General features: G+C 41.5%; 1 protein-coding gene across 1 annotated transcript in view; it reads right to left on the bottom strand.

Annotated features, from left to right (window-relative positions):
• LOC124867304 (neural-cadherin-like) overlaps positions 1 to 24,648 on the bottom strand; it is a 260,114-nt gene that overhangs the window by 34,665 nt on the left and 200,801 nt on the right. Inside the window, exon 23 of the mRNA XM_047363684.1 lies at positions 19,306 to 19,550. Coding sequence (XP_047219640.1) covers positions 19,306 to 19,550 — 245 coding nt within the window. The remainder of the gene's footprint in view (positions 1 to 19,305; positions 19,551 to 24,648) is intronic.

The following is a 24,648-nucleotide window of genomic DNA, read 5'->3' on the forward strand; positions in this document are numbered from 1 at the left end:
GTAGCTCCAATTCAAACATACGGAGTCAGCAAAAGAAATTTTTGATGAAGTTGTTTTAAAAAAATGCTGCTCTCTTGCTTCTACTTAAATTTCAGGGAGAGGAATGCTTGACCAATCGAGCACGGAATGCTCTACCGATTGAAATTACTGCCAGAGACCCTTGAGCATTGATCTCAATTTCTGCAGGTTTGAGTAAACAGCACCTTATACGCCTACAAATCAAGTAATTAACACTTAAAACAGAACTGAGCTCCAGCAGGATCAAGGTTGGATGTCGCATTTAATATGAGCCTGAAGCTAAATTGCAAAGGAGAGCTGTGGAATACAGGTGAAGAGGAGAGAGAGAGAGAGAGAGAGAAATGATCATTTGAACTGTGTCTGACTAGTTTCAAGGTGTGAAAGAGCTGCCCTCTGAAATACCAATGAGACACTCCCAGACGCTGCGCACACTGTCAGCATACTCAGAATTCTTGGTTTCCTTTTTTCTGATTTAAAAAAAAAAAGTTGTTCGCCACCTCTGCTGCACAATTTCTTCAGTAATTTTCATTGTCCTGTTTATTTTTGTACCAGTCTGATCTCTTTTCTCTGCTTTAACTGTGCCCTGTCTCAGTCTTCACATGACTCCTCAGTCGCAGTGTCCTCAGTTAAACAGAGGGAACGTATCAGTGGCAATTCTCCCTGTCTGACTGTGCTCAAGGCAACTTTCTCCTTTAGGAAAACATTTCCGAAGCTAAAGGTACAGGACGATGAATATTTAACAGACAAATACAGACAGTCAGTGCAGAAACAAATGTGGATTTTAATACAGGCAAACTAGACACTAGTGTGTTCCACGTTCATCTGCATACAGGGAGGAAGTGGAGCTGGTGCAGACGTTTACTTTCTGCTTCTGTTTTCTCACCTTCTTGTTATGAAAGCCTGAATATCAAGAAAACAGTTTTATCTTTACTGACTTCTAGTCATGTAACACCGACAATTTCAAAGGCAGATCTATGAAACTTGAGAATATGACTCTTAAAGGTGTTTGCATGATTTTGTATGAACAGCTGATACAGCACGATACAGTCATTAAGTGTAAACAACTATCAACACATGAGTGACAGCACTTCTCAAACACATAGCAGCACTACAAGAATTTATGAGGATTTCAGATATGTGGAAAGAGGGATTTCTTACAAGAAGAAATACAATAGAAACCATGGAGTGCCTGCATGAATCAAACCTTTGAGACGATCAAAGACTAAAGAAGAGGTAAGAGAATGACTTTGAATGTAGTCTGATTAACCACTTTGCTAGTACAAAAAAGACTCAACCTATGGTCCATGGTTCTGACCATCTTAGAGATGGTTGTACCTAAGAATTCCAGTAGAGCACCAGTTCCTAAAATACTCAGACCAGCCCATCTGGCATCAATAACCATGCCACATTCAAAGTCACTTGACAGATTTTGCTTGATGAATTTCAACCTGCTCTTGCAAGACACTTAAAATAAAAAAATAAAACAAATCCTAATGGAATCTTTAATAGAAACTACTTCATATTGTTGCAGTTTGGAACCCAATAGTGTATTAATCAAATGGCGGAAATAAATGATCAATTACGCTGTAGATAATAGTTAAGAACTGCTAAATTACAAAACAGTTGAATGTGCACACAACTCAGTTTATATTAGAATGTTCAAATGTGTTTTTTGTCTTTCTATAACTAATCCACAACTAAAGGTATCACATAAAAAGCCACTAGTGAATCGTGTTTTATTCAGTTATATAGAGACATTTCTTGATTTTTAAGGATGAAGGGTGGAAGTGACACCAGGCCAACAAACATTTAGGGGAACTTGTCAGACCTGTACTCCTTTTTATTCCCTCGCTTAGCTGAGTTTGTCATTGTTAAATGAGCAGTCCTGCAGCTTGGGGATTTTATATAGAATCACAGCTGATACCAGAACTACCTCTTCTGGAGAGAGATCAATGATAATTTTCCAATCTGCTGCAGATAGTTTGGAGGCCACAGCCCACACAGTTCCATAATCATGTCCTGCTCATCGTGTTCCATCTTGTTGATAGATCTGTCACTTGGCATTTGGTCATCTTTTTCTATGTGGGATTTACAAAGACTTCTTTTAGAAACATTTAATTTATCTTTATAAATAATAAAGTGTATTTGAATTAAACTGTTTTGTTGTTCATCAACCACCACCTTCACATCCAGCTGGCTCTGTCACCTGCTTGTCAGCCTTGGCCCGAAAGACCTTTATGATCCTTAACCCTGACTTTTCTCCACTTCTGCCCCATACAGAGCTTGGCCGTTCTTACACATATTTCCAGCCTCTTGGATATAGCAATACATGTACAGTGATGTGTAAAAATAGGATAGTCTATTAAATATTCAGATTTTCAAATGGATAGTTTACATATCGATGTCTCATATTTATTCACTTATTAGGACCTAGGCTTTGTCATGGCCCAGAACTTGATTTTCAGCCAGTCTTTGGTGGATTTTTAGTGTGTTTTAGGTTATTGTCATGTTGCAGAATACAGTTCTGCTTCAGCTTTCATTTCATTTCATTTTACAGATGGTCTCACATTTTCCTCAATAACCGCCTTATAAACAATAGAGTCCATTGTGGTTACTGTGATGGGTAGCTGGCCAGGTCCTAGTGCATCTCTCTGCGTCATAGTTGGTATAAGGTTCTTTTTCTGGGATGCTGTATTTGGGTTATGCCAAACATGGCCTCTGTTCTGGAGTCCAGATAATTTAATTCTAGACTCATCTATTGAAATAATATTATTTAGGTGCTGATCTTGGCCTATGTCCTTCCTTGCAAACGTTAGTCTGGCTTCCATGTTTTTCTCAGGGTGGGTTTCTACGACAGGGACCTTTTCCAGGTACCAGGGTAGTTTTCTGGGGCCGTTATTCTCCCCACACCATTTTCACAAGAACCAACCCAAATTGGAGTACCAAGGTAGAAGTCTACTCCAGAAAATGACTCTGGTAGAAATTGTTTAACATACCGTAAAGTAAAGGGGGACCTTTGTAGTGCGAGGATGCTAAAATATCTTGCTGATTGAATATTTCCAGCATTTTATTCATTCGTCTTCCTGTTCATGCACTTCTGCAACTCATAGTTTCTTCAACTTTAAATTACACGACAAGACTTCTCTACTTTTGTTTACAAACACATTTAAACACAGCCACTATGCTGAGTCTCAGTGTTTTAGAGAATTTCAAATACACTGATAAATTATCGAAACCTCAGTAAAAATATTTATTCAGAAGGAGCACAGGCTTCTGTTTTCAGCATCTCCACAGCGACAGAGAAAGACTGTAACGCCTTTTTTAAGAGATTTTAAATGGTAAAGGTTTAATTTGTCCACAGCATTTATGTTCTGAGTTACATATTACAGCTATTATAACTCCCAAGGAGAGTTGCTCATTCACTAATTTGAAGTTTGAATGTAGTAGACATGCCGCAGAATGTGTGCTTGTGGTTATTCTTTCTCAGAGACACATATTGTAGTCTTTTAATAATTAAAGATCAGTGAAAACTGATTTTATTTCAGTTTCATGGGTTAACCACGATGAAATTGTCATAAATGATGTCTGTAGATACTGGCTTTATTGTTGTCCTCTCCTTTCTTTTTTTTCTGTCCAGGACAGAGATGGGACTTGGTATTGGTGCTGCTTGTTTAAAATCTATTCTGACATATTCTACATATTTCACACAGTTTGTAAAGGTAGAACGGTGTTTTAAAAAAAATAACTCTTTTGTAAAAATCTGAGACTAATCCAGTATTAGATTGTTATTGCTGTTTTAATTAGGAAATGAGAAGAGATTTATGTAGAACTCCTGCAGAAGGAGGAGCCATTCCACACCAGGGGATGTAATAAGCCCAGTTATAAACCCTGCAGTGGAAACGCACACAAGAAATAGCCTAAGAACAATATATGTCATTCGCGAACCCAGAGTGGAAACACTCTCCTTTAGAGAGAAAAGGTTTCATCGTTGCACATCTAACATTAAAGTTAAAATTGTGCAGTCTCTTTATTTTAGAGGCATGCCCTTTCATATCACCTGTAGAAAGAGCCTGCTGTAGGTTGCATGATGATATTGTGGGGTTTTTCTGGGGTTTTTCAGCATCTTGTGGTCTTCTTTTAGGGTTAAAACACATGAATGACCAGACCTGGGTGAGTTGGCAGATATTTTGAATGTCCTTCTGTCATGATCCACTAGTGTATTGGGTTTTTCTTGTGTTTGTTGTCAGAACCTTATGATAGTCATTAGGGTCTTTCCATAATAGTTATTTCCTTTGTGTTAAGTTTCTTGATTCTTTCCTGTGTTTATTTGTCTGAAAATTATTGGTTTCTTATGTTAGTCTTAGGTTTTTTCCCTTTTTCATTTGTAGATCCTATTGTGTCTATATTCAGCTCCCTCTGTGTTATCTATGTTAATTAGTCTCATTCCCTCAGCCCCCTGGCTTACTCTTTTCGACAGCTGTTCTGCATCCCCGATTCTGCTCATCTTGTTTCAATGCCATGCTCCACACCTTTCTCTGTATTATAGCTTTTTTTTCAGCGTTGGGTTCTTTAATTGTATCCTCCAAAGGTCTTTGTCCTGTTTTCCTCTCGCCTTGCTGTATGTTTTTGTCATTACTAAAACCCACCATGTTGCTGCCTGTCTGTGATTTGGTCCAGTTTAAATGTCACAGAACATGACACCCTCACCTGTAACTATTTCCAGGAGGTGGAATGGCAGATTTCAAATTCTTTTGAAACCTCTTTAAATTCCTTACCAGTCTCATAAGATGGAACAATCTGAAGGTGTCATACAGCTCATCATGGTTTTCACTATCATTTTAACAGTGCTGACCTTATAGGTCTGCTGCATGCAAACCCTCACAAACGTATCACCAATCGTTCAATAAGTGTACACTTACTAAATAATTGCATTCATCCACAGTGGCCAACAGGGACGTGCACAGATAGACACAAGGTGGTGGTAGAGCACCTGCCCTTTTATCCTTTGGAGAAAAAAGTGCCCTCCTGAAAACTCTTTTTTTTTTTTTTTACAGTGTATAGTGTGCAGCCCAAGGTAAAACTTCTGAATTTAAAGGCCTATAATACCAGTGCCCCACGTTTTTAAATTTTGATCGACGACTTCAGATGGAAAAGTTCACTTGCCACCATTTTATCTAAACAGAACAGGCCAATGAATGGCATACCTCTACCCACTATGTCTTCTATGGAGACATAGCGAGACCATGCGCCAGGAGAATGTCTACGATTTAACTCTTAGATTAAATTAGAAGAAATAAATAAATTGAAATCCGTCTCATAGATGTACGTATTACATTTGCTATAATGGTCCATGATGACTTCTGTTTGACTCCCGTTTTGTTTTTATTGCAAATACGGCCAAATGAGCTGGTTAACATTACAATTCATACACTACTAAAATAGCTTTAATAAAGTTAAGTAAATGTAGGCTAAGTTGTTTTTTCTACTTCTGTGTGTGTAATTATGATGTGATCAGAGTATTTTAATTTCTAAATAGCAGACATCTTATCAGTTCTCAGGACTTGTAATCTCATAAATTTTTATTCTCTAAGAATAATTTCTGTCATAAATCACACTGGCTACATGCAGAAATATAGATGATTCTTCTTATGATCATATTCTCTGATGTTGGTTTCATTTTGACTATAAAGATTTTATAACTCATTTTCTGGGTATAGTTGATTTACACTGTAGAACGGTCACTGGTTACACACATTACTGAAGATAACTCATTTAGTGTGACCTACCCGGTAAATTTGGCAATGTAACCTGCTTTGCTACAACATAAGGTTATTTGGTGCAGAAGACATTTTGTTATAAAAGTACAGAATGATATAGTCAAGACAAACACGTTGTGCTCAGTGTGTAAAAAGAAAGAAAAAAAAAAGGATAACGTAAGTTTCAAGTTTCAGGTTAAAGACTGGTTGTGATTCAATAATTTAACTTTAAATCAATTTATGATCATTTTGTTGCCTTATTAATTTAAAGAATTTTGTAAAATGCATTCTTGTTTTGAGTTTTTTTTCCTGGGTGGTCATTTCCCTACATCCCACTGGACAGTTCATTATGCGGGTGCTTAGTAATACATATAAATTATGCTCATGCTGTGCCTGTAGTAAATCTCACACTACAAAGGCAACCGACAGCTCCATGTGCCGTACAAGGCAAGGTGCCCTTTTTTTCCACTTTAGCACCTGCCCCCCAAAATGTCTGTGCAAGCCACTGGTGGCCACATTGCAAACAGAAAATGCATACTTGTAAAGGTAATGTAATGTGTGAATGTTGACTTCATGAAGAAAAACCTTCTTACCACAGTTTTATTTAGTGTGAAAGGCAAATACTAAGCACACATCTCTACGTCTTCCAGAGTTTTATGGATTACTAAAGCCTGAACAATATTAACAGAATATTAACCAATATCTCAATGACTGAATGCAACAGTTTAAACAGGTAGATAAAGCAATTAATGTGATGAATCTTATATCTTAAAAAGGACAAAATCAATACTTAAGGTTTTACTTGCATTACAAGATATCATTTTTTGCTAGTAATGAGGTAGAAAAACACCCTCAAGTGATGGCTGTGTATAATTACAACCCTTCCACTATTTCTACTTCATACAAAGAAAAGGCAATTGATTAGCTGCCCTTTTCTTCCAGGTTGGGCTTCCTGTTGCAATGCATCATGCAGTAATTAGCACAGCTATTTTTAAGTGTTGTATGTTAACAGGCTCCTGTTAGTGTAAGTTTGATAGCAATATTCCAAGGGCTTAAAATGATACCTAGAACTGTAAATTATCATGCTTCTAAGAGTAGAGGCAATGATCTGACACATTTAATTAATAATTAGAAACACCCAGTCCACAGTTAATGTGTTGTGTATAAACATTATATTGCCTAAAGTAATGAGACTCTTGCCTTTACACACATATAATGTTAATAACATCCCATTCTTAGTAGACAACATTTAGTACTGAGTTAAGCCACCCTTTCTAGTTTCAACCCTTCTTGGAAGGTTGTCCAAAATGTTTTGGAGTGCGTTTTTGGAAATATTTGACCAATCTTCCCGCAGAGCATTTGGAAGGTCGTGCACTGATGCTGGATGAGAAGACCTGGCTCATGGTCTCTACTATAATTCTATGGCGCTTCATCAAGTTGAGGTCAGGACTCTGAGCCTGCCACATGGATGCTCTTTTATGCACTGCTGTCAAACTGTTCCCACACAGTTGGCAGCATGAAATAATAATGTCTTTGTAGGCTGAAACATTAAAAGTTCCTGTCACCGGAGCTGAGGAGCCCAAGCCCATAAAACATAACACCTTTAACCAAACTTTACCCAATTGGTACAGTGCAGTCTGGAACTTATTGTTCTCCTGGCAATTGCCAAACCCAAACTCATCCATTGGTTTGTCAGAAAGAAAAGTGTGATTTGTCACTCTAGGGACCACTGTTCCAATGCTCTAGAGTGCAGTGATGCAATGCTTTACACCAATGCATCCAACACTTTGGATGCAGCCACGAAACCCATTCTATCCTGTTCCAGTCAGTGCAGGTTTGCTGAGCTAATATGAAGGTCGCACTAAATTTGGAGGTCTACAGCTACAGACTCAGCAGACAGTTGGAAACATCTGCACATTGTGCGCCTCACCATGCACTGTCCTTGATCTGCAATGTTTCATGTGATTGATTTGCTGTTGTTCCCACTTACTTTCACTTTATCATACCCCTAGATGAATATAAAATATTTGTTGTAAGACTATTTCAAGAGTGGATCTGTTCTACAGATGTCATTGTAACAGTGCTGTGTTTAAATAAATTGAGCTCCCGAGAGTAGTCTATTCTTTCAGAAATGTTTGTAGACGCAGTCAGTAAGTCTAGACGCTTCATTTCATGCCAGAATCCAAGGAGGTGAAGGGGGTTTCTCTTTACTTTAGGCTATATAGGTTGTTGTCATCTTGGTCATTTTACCAAGATGTTGGGGTACTTCTTGGATGGCTAAATGGATCCTGCATCTTAATTCCCCCGAAAGAAAATGGGCACCTGCAGGTGTGCTTATCGTAGGGGTGGCATACACATGGATTCCACTTTGAAACATGTTTAGCCTACTGTTTCAAACATTTAGGGATATAAAAAGCCTGCATTGGCCAATGTGTGAAAAGGTCAGTGTTTCGGAAAAGTTGGCAAGAAGACATTCATTAGTCAACATTCAAAGTGTTTTTGCTGACATTAAACATGTGGAATTCCACTCCACTGCATCACATCTTAAATTAGTCTTTGGATTTGTCTTTCTGCTGATATTGTGAAAATATTCAATGGCAACCTCTGCGTGTGGAACTACATGGTAAAGGTGTAATAATTCAGAGTTAACATTATTTGCTGCGGGATTTGTCTTTTTACTGGAGGATTACTACTTTACAATACCAATCATCTATTGACACATCTATTCATCTGTGAATCCTGTAGGGCATTGCTGCAAAACTGTTTGCATCACAAAGTCACTTGGTCTCAATAAATCAGCTTGTCAAGATCCTGTTTAGCTTGGTGTGCAAAGACTGCTTCTATAGATCCATTTTATTTGTCCTAGTGCAGAAATTCAAAAGCCCTGCAGTTCTCTCAGAGGAAAAATGTTGGTCAAATTAAGATTGCTTTTGTGTTTACACATTACAAAAGGACAGTTTAAATAGGCCAATAAAATTAATACCGTATTTTCCGCACTATAAAGCGCACCGGATTATAAGGCGCACCTTCAATGAATGGCCTATTTTAGAACTTTTTTCATATATAGGGCGCACCAGATTATAAGGCGCATAGAATAGAAGCTACTGCAGTCAAACGTTTGACCGAGGTTGCGTTATGCATCCACTAGATGGAGCTGTGCTAAAGAGAATGTCAACAAAACAGATAAGTCAGTCAGTCAAACTTTATTAATACACTACAAACCAGCGTTCTGATAACTCCATTCACTCTCATGGTAAGGTCTCCTCTACATAGAATTCTATTGAATAGAGCCAACCGCACGTTAGGAATGCATTGGAGTCTATGAAGTTGAAGTTGAAATCAAACGTTAGTTAAAACGTGAAAGGGAACTTTTCCCTGATTCAGTAAACACGTAAAAGAAACAGTTTGATGCACTAAATCAAACGTTAGTACTGTTAACCTTTCCTGTTTCTGTCCCCTGACCGTAGTCTGATGACACAGGGGAGACGCTTTCTACAGGGCCGAAGTTACTAGTTTCCTCGGGGTTAACTCCCTCACTCATACGTTGCTGAGTTGAGCATGAAGAAACAGCATCAAAACACTGAGTTGTTGACGAGATTCGGGGTTCTTTTTAATGACTTTGCAGCATGTAAAAACACAGGGCTTACAGACTCATACACCGCTGCTCCGGTCGCCGTCTCTACCCACCCCACACACACAATAATACCGACGTCCCTCCTTAACTCTTGATTCTCAGCTACGGCAGCACACAGCGCCACCTCTGTCCGGAGGAGTAATTTCAACATCTTCCATACACACACACGAAACATACTGAGCATCTAATCACATATAGTTCAGGCAATTCCTGCAACAGCACATTGAAACGTTATACACACACAAGTGGTGTTGGACTAGGAGTAAGCACAGTACAGGTGTTTACCGCTATTACTTCGGCGACACCCCTGACTACGGTAGCCGTAATGCTGCAAGCGGTGCGGCTTTGTAGTTTACCAGTCGTACTGAAACATTTTGACAGAGCGCCGTGTACAACCAGTATGGATCAACCAATTAACCAATTGATCCATATATAAGGCGCTCCGGATTACAAGGCGCACTGTCATTTTTTGAAAGAAATTAAAGGTTTTTATGTGCGCCTTCTAGTGCGGAAAATACGGTATTACAAGGATTGTACCCAAATTAAACACTGACACCAACACTGCAAACCATCAAACACTTTTGCAAATTGGGTCTGGTTTCAGGCACACCTGATGCAACCAATCAATGGGTTTATAAGCTGCATGAGTAAGTTTGAGACAGAACACCTCAAATACCTGGAAATGTTGACAATAAAATTTTAATGGATGTTCACAAGTTCAAATTTAAAGGAACAGCAGCTGCACCACTTGGTGGCAGAAAGAGAAAGCTGTGCCTTGACCTCCACCTTACTGAGGAGGTAGGTGTTCAAAAAAACACGACCAGCTGCAAAAGACCTGCAGAAAGACTGAACCAAAAGTGCATGAAAAGTCTGCTCCGATATGCTCATAACTGTATAAATAAACCAAATAGGTTTTAGGATTCTGTTCTGTGGCGCAATGAATTAAAACTGGGACATGTGGGGCCTATGGACCAGGGTTATGCCTGAAGGAGGAAGTATACACTGAAAAGAACACGGTGCCTACAGTAACACATAGTGGAGGCTCAGCGATGCTCTGGGGTTGCTTTGCTTCTTCTGGCACTGGAATCGTTTGGGATGTGAAGCAAAAGATAGAAAATCTTTAGTGGGAATTTAAAAAAAGTGAAGTTGCAGATTGCAAACCCCAGAATATTAATGAACTGGAGACCATTAGCCATTAAGATTGGCCCAAGATTCCTCAGGAATGGTGTGAGAAGCTGGTGTCTGGCTATGAATTATGTTTGCAGCAGGTCATGACAAAAAAGGCTGGTTTACAAAGTACTGAACTTCATCGTAAAAATTTTGAGACTGCAGTGTTTATTAAATGTGGAATGTAAACCTAAATATACCAGCTAATATAAAATGTGAAACCAGTTGTTATATTAGCTACATTGAGCGACTTCAATTGTCCTTGTTTGATTAGCTTATTTTGGACAGCTGCTAGTTTGATTATTTTGCCAATAAACCAAATTTTCTGTGGGGGTTGAACATTTTTAGGTGCAACTCTACTGAGAATCCCATGTCACTCAAGGGTCCACTTAACCAAGCATTTACTTTCCCAACAGGAACAAGCTCAGCCTATTTCTAATGTGAATAATACTGCATTTAGGCGTGGGCTTAAAAGAAGCTTCAACTGCTGTTCATGGGTTGAAAAATACAATCTTGTTAAACATTTTTTTAGAAATGTTTGGCCATGCTGTTGCTTTGTTCTGCTGCAAATTTAAACAGCAGTTTTCCACATTAATGATGTTACCTTTGTAGCAAGGAAAGACATTTAGTTAGCCCCTTTCCACACAGCAGTTACAGACAATAATATAAACTATAGTATCATAGCTGAAGAACATGTTGAGTGGAGATTGTTTTCATTTCTTGTCAACATGGAGCACGATGTTTCCGAGAATTTTATTTAAATCCCTGCATTTTAAAGATAACTTGTTACTTCTTTGTTTTTCAAAAGTTCACATGTTCTGTATGCAAAAGGTACAAGCCTGGCTTCCCCGGCTGTTTTATGTTACTTGTTAAAATGTTAAGCCCTGGGCTACATTTTGAAACTTTTACCTAAAAAACATCCTTAGATCAGATGCTAACACCTCCTCAGCTGTAAGAGTAAAGTAAACAACTCCGGGAAACAGGACACTAAGGAGAATTTTGAAATATACGTTTCTAGCCTTCTGTGTATGGAAGGGTGAAATAACCAGCTGAACATGACATTTGTACCTCAGTCTTATCAGAAGTTTCAATTAGAGAGCAGTGATATATGAAGCAATTCCTCTTGCTGCGAAAGGTCTCATTTTACCAAATTCATTAGTGAAGGACAGCAAATTCTCAAATAGAGCAGACACTAATGTAGCAGCTTTGATCATGTGTAGATATATTTAAAAACCTTTAAAATATGCATTCTAAGGTTAAATTTGTTAAAACTCTCATGTAATATAGATTACATGAAATGTAAGGGCAGGGTGGAATGTAATTTTAAAATAGGGCCTTGTAATGAACCACACTGTAGCCCAAAGAAGACCTAATATGGCTGCTCATCCTGCTGTAATATGATAGCACTGGGAAAATGTATTTCCCTCCCTAAAGATTTCTTCTCTTTTTGTTTGTTGTCACACCTAAATGTTTCAGATCATCAAACAAATTTTAATAACAAAGATAACTTGAGTAAATATGAAATGTAGCTTTTAAATAATGATTTTTAATTACCGAGAGAAGAGAAGCCACTCAAAACAAACTGGGCTGGTGTGAAAATGTAACTATCTCCTTGTTGAATTAACTGTAATTAAAAAGATTTTAGGTTCAGTTTTATAAATCCCACTCAGATTAAATAAAGCACTTCACTGGAAGCTGTCTGACAACATGAAGCATGCAAAAAGATCTAATAGAGCAACAAATCATTCCCAGATCTAAATAAATTCAAGAAAGGATCAAAACCAAAGTTAGCGACATCAAGCCTCACTTCCCTCAGTTAAGGTGAGAGTTCATGATGGAAAAAACACAAAGACTGGCAAGTTCCATTTCCAAACCAATGCTGTTTAAAAAACACGAAGACCAGTTTAATCTTTGCCAAAAAAACATCTTGACGATCCCCAAGAATTTTGGGAAGAAAGAACCAAAGTGGGAATTTTAAAAGGTGTGTATCACGTTACATCTGGTGTAAACGTAGCACAGCCTTTAGAAGAAGAACACCATACAGTCATTCAAACATGGTAGTGGTAGTTGGATGGTCTGGGGCTGCTTCGTTGCTTCAGGACTGGGAACACTTGCTGTAGTTAATGGAACCATGAGCCCTGCTCTTTTGCTGAAAATCCAGAAGAAAAATATCTGGCTAGCAGTTTGTGCTGGGGCGGTTCGCAGTTGAGTGTGAAGCGCCTGGGATGAAGATCAGCTCCTCCAAGTCCGAGCCCATGGTTCTCTACCGGAAAAAGGTTGCTTGTCCTCTTCAGGTTGGAGGGGAGTTCCTGCCTTAAGTAGAGGAGTTCAAGTATCTTGGGGTCTTGTTCACAAGTGAGGGAAGAATGAAGCGGGAGATTGACAGACGGACTGGTGTGGCTGCCTCAGTAATGTGGGCACTGTGCCGGTCTGCTGTGGTGAAGAGAGAGCTGAGCTGAGCCGGGCTCCCCCCGGAGGAGCTGGAGGTGTCTGGGTAGAGGCACGTCTGGGTGTCTCTGCTGAGCCTGCTGCCCCCACAACCCGGTCCCGGATTAAGCGGAAGACGAGTATGAGTACAAGTTTGTGACCTTAAGTCCAAGCACACTGGGGTTATGCAGCACGACAATGATCCAAAGCAGGGTAGCCAGTCCACCTCCAAATGGCTCCAAAAAGAAATAAAGTGAAGGCTTTGGAGTGACTTAGTGATAGTCCTGATTTAAATACCATTAAGATGCTGTAGGTTAATCTTAAACAGGCCACTCATAAATACTCCAATCAGTGACATAATGGACTCATTGGCAGATACCACAAACACCTAATGGCAGTTGCTGCCACCAAAGGACGAACAGTCAATTGCTGGGTCTTGGAGGCAATTCCTTATGAGAACAAGGTGTCAGGGTCTGAACTGCTGATCATGTCAGTAATCAGTTTCCTCACTAGGTGTCGCAAGACTCCTGGAATCTGGCGACTGACAGGTGCAGCCTATCTGGTCATCAGCCACGGTGCTATATGAAGGAGGACTGCCAGCACTTCAGCGGCTGACTGTTTTGCTCTATTACACCCAGCTCTCCTCGAATCTTGTGTTTTCAAGTGTTTGTCAAAGCTAAGCTCCTTAGTAACTCTACTCCTTTCACACAGGTCTTGCTCTATGCATCGTTACCTTGGTTTCGAATAATTTTTGGAAAGTCCCACGGACCGTGAACCTCACCAGACATCTTACCTTGGCTGGCAGCCCAACTGGATCAGAGTACCATTGCAGTTGCGAACCTTGTCCACCCTCCTCGAAGGATTACCTCCCTGGCTCCTGTCAGCACTACATTCTGGATCAGCACTCAGTCCCGACGCGTTCTCTCCTTGGTGGATACCGACGCCCCATCAGTAAGCATATCTGCGAACTGCGTTTTGTTTCCATTATCTATTACTTACCCTTGTTCCTCCCTATCACAGTTCAGCCTGGCTTCCTTGTCACCGGACCCTCGTTCCAGTCTTTAAATAAAATAACTAAAACGTTCTTGGTTTCTGAGTGTTCTCTGCATGTGGGTCAAGTCGGCAGTCAGAACTATGACAGAACAGTCAGCCCAGCAGAGGCACTTCGTAGGGCAGTTTCTGATCACAGTCGGCAGATAGATTCCCACGGTTCGACCCTCCTGTCGCTTCTCGAGCAACAGCAGCGGGCTAGTCAGCAAATAGATCAGATGGCTGCTATGTTACAGCGTGTTCTGAACCCTACATCCTCCACCGCCACCGGAGGCACTGCCGAGACATCGGCCGCCTGACCTCTTCCACAGGTGCATGATGTCACTTCCCCTAACCCAGAAAAAGTTTCTGGTGAGCTAGGAAATTGTGGTGGCTTTCTTTTACAGTGTGCTTTGGTATTTAACCGATCCCCTCATGCTTTCCCTCATGACGATGCTAGGATTTCGTTTATTTTAGGGCTTTTCACTGGTAGAGCACTCCGTTGGGCGGAGTCGCGTTTCACCAACCCCACACGTTTTGACTGCACGTTTGATCAATTTGTGTCAGAGTTTAAGCAGGTTTTTGAGGTGGCAGTGGATCAGACCGCTGTTGCTCGCCAATTATGGACCATGAAACAACGTAACCGGCCCCTGCCTGACTTCACCATAGATTTTCGTACTGCAGCAGCCGCTTCAGGCTGGAATACTACTGCACTAAAGACAGCCTTTTTCCACGCTCTAGATGAGGCTCTAAAAGATGAGTTGGCCCTAGTTGATGAACCGGAGGAGCTTAACAAGTATATTGCCCTGGTGGTCCGTTTGGACACCAGGATGAGGGAAAGGAGACGCACTCGTGTAGAACGAGGCGCTCAGAGGTCCATATAATCATCCCCTCCACGCTCCTCCGCTCCTTCCACAGCCATTAATTTTCCTGACCCTGAACCCATGCAGTTGGGTAGAGCGCGCCAGTCTCCTGACGAGCGGCAACGCCGCCTTGAGGCTCACCAGTGTTTTTACTGTGGCTCTTCTGCTCACCTAGTGTCAGTTTCTCCTGCTCGGCCAAAAGAGAGAGGCCGCCGGTTAAAGGGGGGCAACCGGCCGGCCGTGACTTAAATCTTAAGGCCCCTAGATTTACTTTACCTGCCATGATGATATTAAATCAAAACTCTGTGGCTTTAACGGCTCTGTTAGACTCAGGATGTGAGCTGAACCTGATAGATTAGACCTTAGTGACCCAGCTTAACTTAGAGTTAGAGCAGCTGCCCACTCCACGCATGGTCTTGGCTCTGGACGGACAGGCATTGCACAGCATCACCCACTGCACCAGACCTTTAGAATTAGTGTTATCAGGGAACCATAGAGAGCTCATCTCCCTACATGTTTTACTGGTTTTGCAGAGCGATTTGGTTCCGGGTTTCCCCTGGTTACGGGACCACAACCCCCACTTAAACTGGGTTGAACTCAGGGTAGACGCCTTGTCCGACTGTTGTCTGTCAACTTGTTTAAGGTCAGCTGTTACCCCTAGAACTCATCCTGGGGAGGCTGAAGCGATCGAATCAGCAGATTTAGCCAGGGTTCCCCCCGAATACCATGACCTTCTACAGGTTTTTAGTAAGGCCCGTGCATTATCATTGCCCAGCCACCGCCCCTACGACTGTGCTATCGAGCTTCTTCCCAGGGCTCCATTACCCACTAGCCGCTTATTTAAGATCTCTCAGCCCGAACGTCTAGTTATGGAGAAATACTTATCTGACTCCTTAGCTGCTGGCATCATCCGCCCCTCGTCTTCTCCCCTAGGAGCAGGATTCTTTTTTGTGGGTAAAAATGACGGCAGTCTCTGGCCATGTATAGACTATAGAAAACTAAATGCCATTACAGTTAAAAACAAATATCCATTACCCTTACTTTCTTCAGCCTTTGAACCGGCGCAGGACGCCACAATTTTCACCAAATTAGATCTCAGAAACGACTATCATTTAGTACGTATCCGCCAGGGAGATGAATGGAAGACCGCCTTCAAGACGCCTGTGGGACACTTCGAATACTTGGTCATGCCTTTCGGCTTATGCAATGCTCCAGCGGTTTTCCAGGCCCTGGTGAATGACGTTTTGAGAGACTATTTAAACACCTTTGTTTATTTAGATGACATTTTAATTTACTCCAGGATCATCGCAAACATATCCGCCTGGTTCTTCAACGCCGCCTGGAGAACCAACTTTTCGTGAAGGCTGAGAAGTGTGAATTCCACAGGTCATCCATCAGCTTCTTGGGCCTTATTCTCAAGGGTGGACAGGTTTGCGCTGATCCGGAGAAGATAAAGGCTCTTTTGGACTGGCCTCAACCCAATTCCAGAAAACAACTACAGCGGTTTCTTGGATTCTCGAACTTCTACAGACAATTCATGCGAAACTACAGCCAGGTGGCCAGACCTCTAACTGCTCTAACTTCGTCTAAGGTGCCGTATGTCTGGACCACTGAAGCCGACACAGCCTTCTCCAGACTAAAGAGTCAATTCTCCCAGGCCCCCGTGCTCATCCACCCGGATGAGTTCATCTTGGAGGTGGATGCTTCGGACACAGGAGCAGGGGCTGTAATCTCCCAGCGCTTGGACCTAGACAGGAGACTCCACCTCTGTGGCTTTTTCTCCCGTCGCCTGTCTCCAGCTGAGCAGAACTACGACGTGGGCGACAGGGAGTTACTGGCCATCAAGCTGGCGCTGGAGGAATGGCGTCACTGGTTGGAGGGGGCTGAACATTCCATACTGGTATGGACAGACCACAAAAACCTATCTTACATTCAGTCTGCCAAACGCCTTAATCCACGTCTGTCACGTTGATTGTTGTTTGTCTCTCGTTTTAATTTATCCATTTCTTTTAGGCCCGGAACTAAGAACACCAAGCCTGACGCCCTCTCACGTCAGTTTGGCCATGATGATTCAGAGAAAGAAACGGCTCCTATTTTACCTCCCTCCTGTACTGTCGGTGCATTAACCTGGAGATAGAGGAGATCGTGCAGCGAGCCCTACCTAATGACCCGGGGCCAGATAATGGACCAGCGGGCCACCTCTACGTTCCTGTTGCCATACGACCTCGTCTGATTGGATGGCAGCTCTCAGCCAGATTTGCTACCCATCCCGGGGCCAGCCGAAATATAGCCTCGATCTCCAGGAGGTACTGGTGGCCCACCTTGCACCGAGACGTGAGGGACTACATTGCTGCTTGTGTGCCCTGCGCCAGGAATAAGAGCTCAAACCGACCTCCAGCTGGTCTCTTACAGCCACTCAGTACACCTTCACAACCCTGGTCCCACATCACCATAGACTTTGTGGCAGGTCTACCATGTTCCGGTGGCATGACATTACAGTCTTGATCACTTCTCGAAGGCCTGTCACCTCATCGCACTAAAGAAACTGCCTTCTGCTCTTCAGACGGTAAAACTGCTGATTAAGCACGTGTTTCACCTACATGGCATCCCTCAAGAAATCTTGTCTGACCGAGGCCCCCAGTTCACCGCCCGGGTTTGGAAGGAGTTCTGTGCTGCCCTTGGGGCTAAAGTATCGCTGACCTCCGGTTATCATCCTCTGTCTAATGGTCAGGTGGAGCGTTGGAACCAGGAACTGAAGTCGGCCTTAAGGTGCGTCACGTCATCAGACCCCACCGAGTGGAGCATCTTCCTACCCTGGGTGGAGGATTCCCACAACTCTCACATCTCGGCTGCTATGGGCTGTACCCCTTTTGAGGCTTCCTTGGGGTACCAGTCGCCCTTGCTTCCAGCCGACAATGAAGAAGCTACTGTGCCTTCAGTCCAGCACCACATCCGCAGATGCAAACGTATGTGGTCCTCCACCACTTACCGCCCGGGTCAGAAGATTTGGCTCTCCACACGTGATGTCCCACTCAGGTCCATGTCTAAGAAACTTTCTCCCAGGTTTATAGGTCCTTACGTCATCCAGTCTGTTATCAGTCCTTCCACTGTTCGTCTCTGCCTTCCATCCAGTCTCTGTATTCACCCTGTTTTTCATGCTTCTCTTATTAAGCCTGTCCATGCCTGTACCATGCCGGTATGCTCTGCCCACCGGCCGAGCCCCGTCCACCCGCCTGAGATGTCCAAGGCCAACCCGCGTATTGGGTCCGTCGAATCCTTGGCCTCTCGTCAACGGGGCCATGAGTGGGACTACCTCGTCGACTGGGAGGGGTACGGTGTGGAGGAGTGCTCTTGGGTGCCCGGTTCTTTTATATTGGATCCTACCCTCATCCGGGACTTCCTTTCCTCCCAGCTTGCTCAGCATGGGCTGCCAGGTGGCGGCCATTGAGGGGGAGGTAGTGTCAGGGTCTGAACTGATAATCATGTCAGTAATCAGTTTCCTCACTAGGTGTCGCAGGAGTCCTGGAATCTGGAGGCTGACAGGTGCAGCCTATCGGGTCATCAGCCACGGTGCTATATGAAGGAGGACTGCCAGCACTTCAGCGGCTGACTGTTTTACCCCCTGTGGTATTACACCCAGCTCTCCTCGAATCTTGTGTTTTCAAGTGTTTGTCAAAGCTAAGCTCCTTAGTAACTCTACTCCTTCCACACAGGTCTTGCTCTATGCATCGTTACCTTGGTTTTGAAGAATCTTTGGATAGTCCCACGGACCGTGAACCTCACCGGACATCTTACCTTGGCTGGCAGCCAGACCGGATAAAAGTACCGTTTCAGTTGCGAACCTCGTCCACCCTCCTCAAAGGATTACCTCCCTGGCTCCTGTCGGCACCACATTCTGGATCAGCACTCAGTCCTGACGCATTCTCTCCCTGGCGGATACCGACGCCCCATCAGTAAGCATATCTGCAAACTGTGTTTTGTTTCCATTATCTATTACTTACCCTTGTTCCTCCCCATCACAGTTTAGCCTGGCTTCCTTGTCACCGGACCCTCGTTCCAGTCTTCAAATAAAATAACTAAAACGTTCTTGGTTTCTGAGTGTTCTCTGTATGTGGGTCAAGTTGGCAGTCAGAACTATGACACAAGGCCAGATTGGCTCGAATAGCTTTTTTTCCTAATAATAAACTCATCACTTTAAAACTGCATTTTGCATTTACTGAAGTTATCTTTGTCTAATATTAACATTTGCTGATGATCTGAAACATTTTAGTGTAACAAAAAAAAAAAGAAAAAACTGAAAAAATCATATAGGGGGACAAATACTGTGTATTTTCCCATAACTGTAACATCCCAGCTCTAAAATCTGGGCTGAAGTTCAAAAACTATTACATGCAACTGAAGCAACACTTACCCAGCAACGCCATGAAGCAGATACAGATGGCAAAGAGCGAGCTAAAGCTCAGGCCCATATCCTCTCTATATATTGCTAATGTTGTCTCACAGTGGCGCCCTCTGTAGCCCTCTGGACAGTGGCAGGTGAACATAGAGGGTGACTGTGCCACGCAGGTCCCCCGGTGACAAGGACGCGTAGCACAAAGGGTGTACACACAGGACTTTTTGGTGCCATTCACACGGATCATGTGACCGGGAGGACACCTGCAAAAAATAAAATCAGAGAGAAATACAAAGAGAGATATTACTAATGTAACTACTTGCAAATGAATGAACTAAAGTCAGTTAGTAGTTTACTTGTGTCTGCTATGGTAACTCCCTTCTTAACCTTAAGCAGTACGAGGACTAACAAAATGTCCTGCTTGGTGACAGACAAGGTTTAGGATAGAGCGGGACTAATGCTAACCAGTGCCAAAGGCTATCATCAACAAAAAGAGTAATGGTCAGTAAAAAGTCAGGGCAAAACCTGATTATCATGAAACAAACAGCTCTTAGTCTCTGCCAGCTATTGACGAGGTGTGATATTATAGAACAACAGATGAAGGAGTGAATTTGCGCCCTGGCATTATCAAACACAGAGCGCTACATACCAGTGGCAATTGCTCTAAGACTGCAAGGGAAGCTCAGCTTCTCCGAAAATGTGAAAAAATAAGTGATCAAATATATATTGTTGTGTGTACATGTCATTGACTAAATATGCGCTACAACGTGCTCAACTTTTGTTCAGAATCAGCTTCTTATCACAGGTAATGACGCGGCTTTCCTCTCACTTATTCCCGCAGCTTCACAGTGCTTTATACAGAGTTCAATAGCAAAGCAAAAATGCCGGGCTTTGTCCATTGGACGCCCAGCGTCTCTGGGGGTCTATGGGGCAGTGGGCTGGCCTCGGCTGGCCCGGACGCTCAGCTTCTGCATGATGATTGGATGACCTGTCTGAGGCTGAATCCCTTTTCGATTGACAGCGAAATCAGCGAATCAGCGATCTTGAAATTGAGCTTCCCCTCCTTGAAATACCAGCATCCGCCACTGCTACATACATATACAGAATAAACACAAACAACGTTTTCTCCAAAATACAAGAATTTATTAACAAAATACAACTTCCAGTTATAATATGTCAGTCAACAAACTCTAACTAGGCTAGTAACATTCAACTAAACTACTTATTAAAAATTAAAAGATGAATAAGGAACACTAAGAAACTAAAAAATAATGATGGGAAAACAAATAAGAATAAAACTCATGCCAATAACCAGGAAATGATGCAATAAAATCATTGTTCAGTGTGACTATACATATTTAAGAACCAAGGTTTGTTTTGAGGAACTGGGATTGAGGCCAAATTAGATTTTAAAGCCTACCAAACCCAACCAATTCACAATGCAAAGCAGAAAGAAACTTTAAAAGAATATCTAATGAAATAATGTTTCAAAAATAATTTGGTGAATTAGAAGTCAATAATGTTTTGTTCCACTGAGTCTTAATGTTGAAAGAAAAAATATTGAAAGTGTGGTGTGCATTTTTATTAAGATTAACATTTTGTAGAAACATCTTCAATTGCAATTACAGCTGCAAGTCTTCTGGGGTATGACTCTATCTTTGTACATATAAACCTTTTTCCCATTCTTCTTTGCAAAATAACTCAAATTCAGTCACACTGGATTTGTCAACATCAATTTCCAAGTCTTGCTACAGATTGTCCCTTGAATTTAGGTCAGAACTCTTACCGGGGCATTCTAACACATGAACAGACTTTGATCTGAACCCCTGTCTCACAAGTTTTAGATGTTTCCCTGGTCAAATGAATGATTTACTAGCAGACACTTGCAGAACCTGATGCCATGCTGGGGAAGTTATTCAGCCATTTGAGTCAGTTGTGTTGGAGCAAAAAGACAACTAATACCATGTAGGACGCCAGCTCTTGAGGATTGGAGTTGGACCACTGTAGCTTTGGTTCTGTTTAGGGTTGCCGTCCTGCTGTACAGCGAACATCTGTCCCAGTTTTAAGTGTTTCACAGCCTGTTGCAGGTTGTCTCCAAGGATTGCTCTGTATTTAGCTCAACGCATCTTCCTATCAACTGTCTCTAAACTTTTCCATCCCTGCAGGAGAAAAGCATCCCCACAACATGATGCTGCCACCACCATGCATCTTCATGAGGAAGGTGTTTAATGATGTACAATATTAGTTTTCCACCAGAAAAGGCATTTTGGATGTAAATCCAAACTGCCTGGGGTATAAAAAATGGGGGCTTAACTGTACATCCAAAAGGCATTGTTTAATACACTGAACACATGCAGAAGGCTTATGTGTGGAACTAAGCGAGCAATGCAACGTTCTGTAGCACAACTTTAAACAGAGACACCAAAACATTACAGAGACTACTCCCAGCTATCACTAAACTCTGCTATTTGGGAGAAGTGCCCCCAGAAATCTTTGACGGAGGGTGCATAGAACCATTAAAAATCTTGGGGTGGCACACCAAAACCAAAACCTGACTAAAAAATGCTGTGATTTTGTACTTTTACTATATTATGGGAACTACAAAAAACTATGATACACCATTTCTCTTTTGCTTAGTCTTTGCAAATTTATATTTCAGACTGACTAGAAATGAGTGATAAAAGTAAAAATAATCTTTATTTACTAAACTCCGGGGGGGTCGAGTCGAGAAAGGAACCGAACCAAAAACGTAGTCAGCTTATGCATTTTTCAACAGAAAAAAGGTATGGAGCTCACCTTGCACTTAACTACATTTCTTACCTGAAACAACTTCAAGCCGAATGTAAGCATCAGTGGTACTGAAGAAAAATCAGCTGATGTCTAAATGGCTAAACTCCATAGATAGTATAAAATGAAAGGTGGAGGAATCTCCATTGAAAAAACGAGAGCTGCACATGCTGCATTCAGGTGTAGCTGGGACACAAGGTTGTTGATATATCAAAGCAACTAAGCGACTATGCCTGCTTTATTCTACTTTATTCATTAAAAAAAGATTCAACCAAATCCTCAGTAACTTCTTAACTTTTTTAGGCTGTAGAAGATAATAAAATCTAATTAATTCCAGACATTGAAAAAGCTGTAATTTTCTAAAGTAAAACAAAATCATATAGTTTTATTTATTGTTCCTGATTAAAGTGTACAGAAGATGCAATAACATGTGTTTGTTGTGTGCAGTTAAATTAAAAAAATTTTAAATCATTATTATTCTATCAAATCAATGGCATAATGGAAATTACTTATTCCCTTCACAGGAATCAGTGTAAAAAACTTTATTTGGCTTTACAGCAATCAAACCAACACAGCAAACAAGAAGAAAGAGACTTCTTTTTGCCACTCCTCCAAAAAGCCAGATTTGGTGGGTGCATGATTTTTAGTCAGCGCGTTGTCCGTGATAGTCCTTCCAGACTTACAATGGGATTCTTGGCAGGCTTTGTGTGTAATAGTCTCATTGCTTTATCTGTCAGTTTAAGTGGACAGCGTCTACTTTGCAGTTTTGCAGTTGTTTCATACTTCCATTTTTAGATGATGGATGGCCTAAGCCTGCTTAAAACATCTCTACAGTTTTATCCCTGACTTCTCTGCTGTGTGTCCTGGTCTTCATGATGACTTTAATGAGATAGGATAAGATGCATTTATACTAAAATAAATTAAACAGAGGTGGACAATTGTTTAATAATTATTTCACTTCTGAAGGCTATTGACTGCTGTGGACCTTATTCAGAAGTGTGAAAGTGAAGGGGGAAGAATACTAATGGACAACACATTCTTTTTGTGAATATCGTTGCACTCTTTTGAAATGGTCTGTGACATGATCTGAAAGACTTAAAGGGGTATGAATATGTTTCCAAGACATTGTACATAAATGACTAGAAAACTTAAGCAAATGTGCCAGGTCAAGCATTAACTTAGGATAACAGAAATGAAAACAGAGAACCATTAATTTGATTATAGCAGGGAAATGATGACAAGAGACCAACAGTATGTTTAGGATTTTAGGAATATGCGTAAACCCACAAAGCAATAAACAGAATGCATGAGTTACAGCTGTAAAACTTTTGTACCCAAATGTAATCATAAGAAAGTCCATTTTTTATTGTTCCTTAGTGAAGATTTTAAATGGTTTGGGGAATAAAACCATTCCTTTAAATATACTTTGGACAGCTACTTTGGAGCATTTATCTGAGTAAATTTGACTCATTACCACCCACATCTAATCTTATGGAATATTTATTATAACTTCCCACCAGTGGAAGAAGTTAATTACTCCTTTAATCATTGATCTTACAGGGATGTAGACTTTAATAGAGAAGGAACTGCGGGAGATGAAAACGCTGACTGTGGTTCTGGCAGTAACAAGGGTGATTTTATGCAGATGGGGCCACATTTTCTGCCTCACTTCAGAAAGCACTACTGTAATTAAAAGCTCATTTGGGTGAAGCAACTTAAACAAACATTTTATGAGAGCAGCATCTCATTTGGTGTCTGTGGAGCTGCTCTGGGCTGCACGTTCTGATGGTATCGGGAATGAGTTTTGCTTCTTGTTTCTGGTGAGGTGTTCATGCTTATAGTTAATGGCTTAAGTTTACAGTGAAAGATCAACAATACCTTCTGAGCCATACTTCTATTTATCTCACTGTTTGTCTTCTGCCACCAAAGAAATGGAGAGTCAATGTACTGTGTCTTCTGCCAAAATGGGTCATTATTCTGTAACAATGCTAACATCAAAATAATCTGTTTAGGTTTTTACACTTGTTTTGTAAAGAGGTGTTTCCAATAGTATTATTTGTATAGAATGACAACTCAGATTTTTGATTCGGTGAAGAATTATTATTATTAAAATAAGATTTAAAGAACTGCAGCTTCAAATTGGGTATCTAATATCAGCATCTGTTTTATATCCCGACAACTGAGTGAACTTTGTCAGTGGATTTAACAAGCCTGGTTGTTCGGTTTCCAGGGCTTACAGACATCCTGGATAAAACTTTGGGTTTTTTTCTCAACTCTTCAGGCTCTTAGTGCTTCTGACCATTGAGACCAAGGACATTAGTGTTTGAGACTTAGGACATCAGTTCTCGTATACTCAGAGGAAGGAAATTGAGGACTTCAGTTTGCCTTCCATCCAAGAAATCATCTTCTTGTCAGCTGAAGGATTCATCCGAGCGGGTACATGCAAGATCCTCCATCCCTCAAACCCTCCACTTCAAACTCCCTAATCTCAGCTTCAGTGAAAGCCAGATTAAGTTGACTGATTATTTGCTCTTATTTGATTATTCTGTGTTACCAAATGTTTTGTTGTTCCTG

Source organism: Girardinichthys multiradiatus, chromosome 4 (genome assembly GCF_021462225.1).
Source record: "Girardinichthys multiradiatus isolate DD_20200921_A chromosome 4, DD_fGirMul_XY1, whole genome shotgun sequence".
NCBI lineage: Eukaryota > Metazoa > Chordata > Actinopteri > Cyprinodontiformes > Goodeidae > Girardinichthys > Girardinichthys multiradiatus.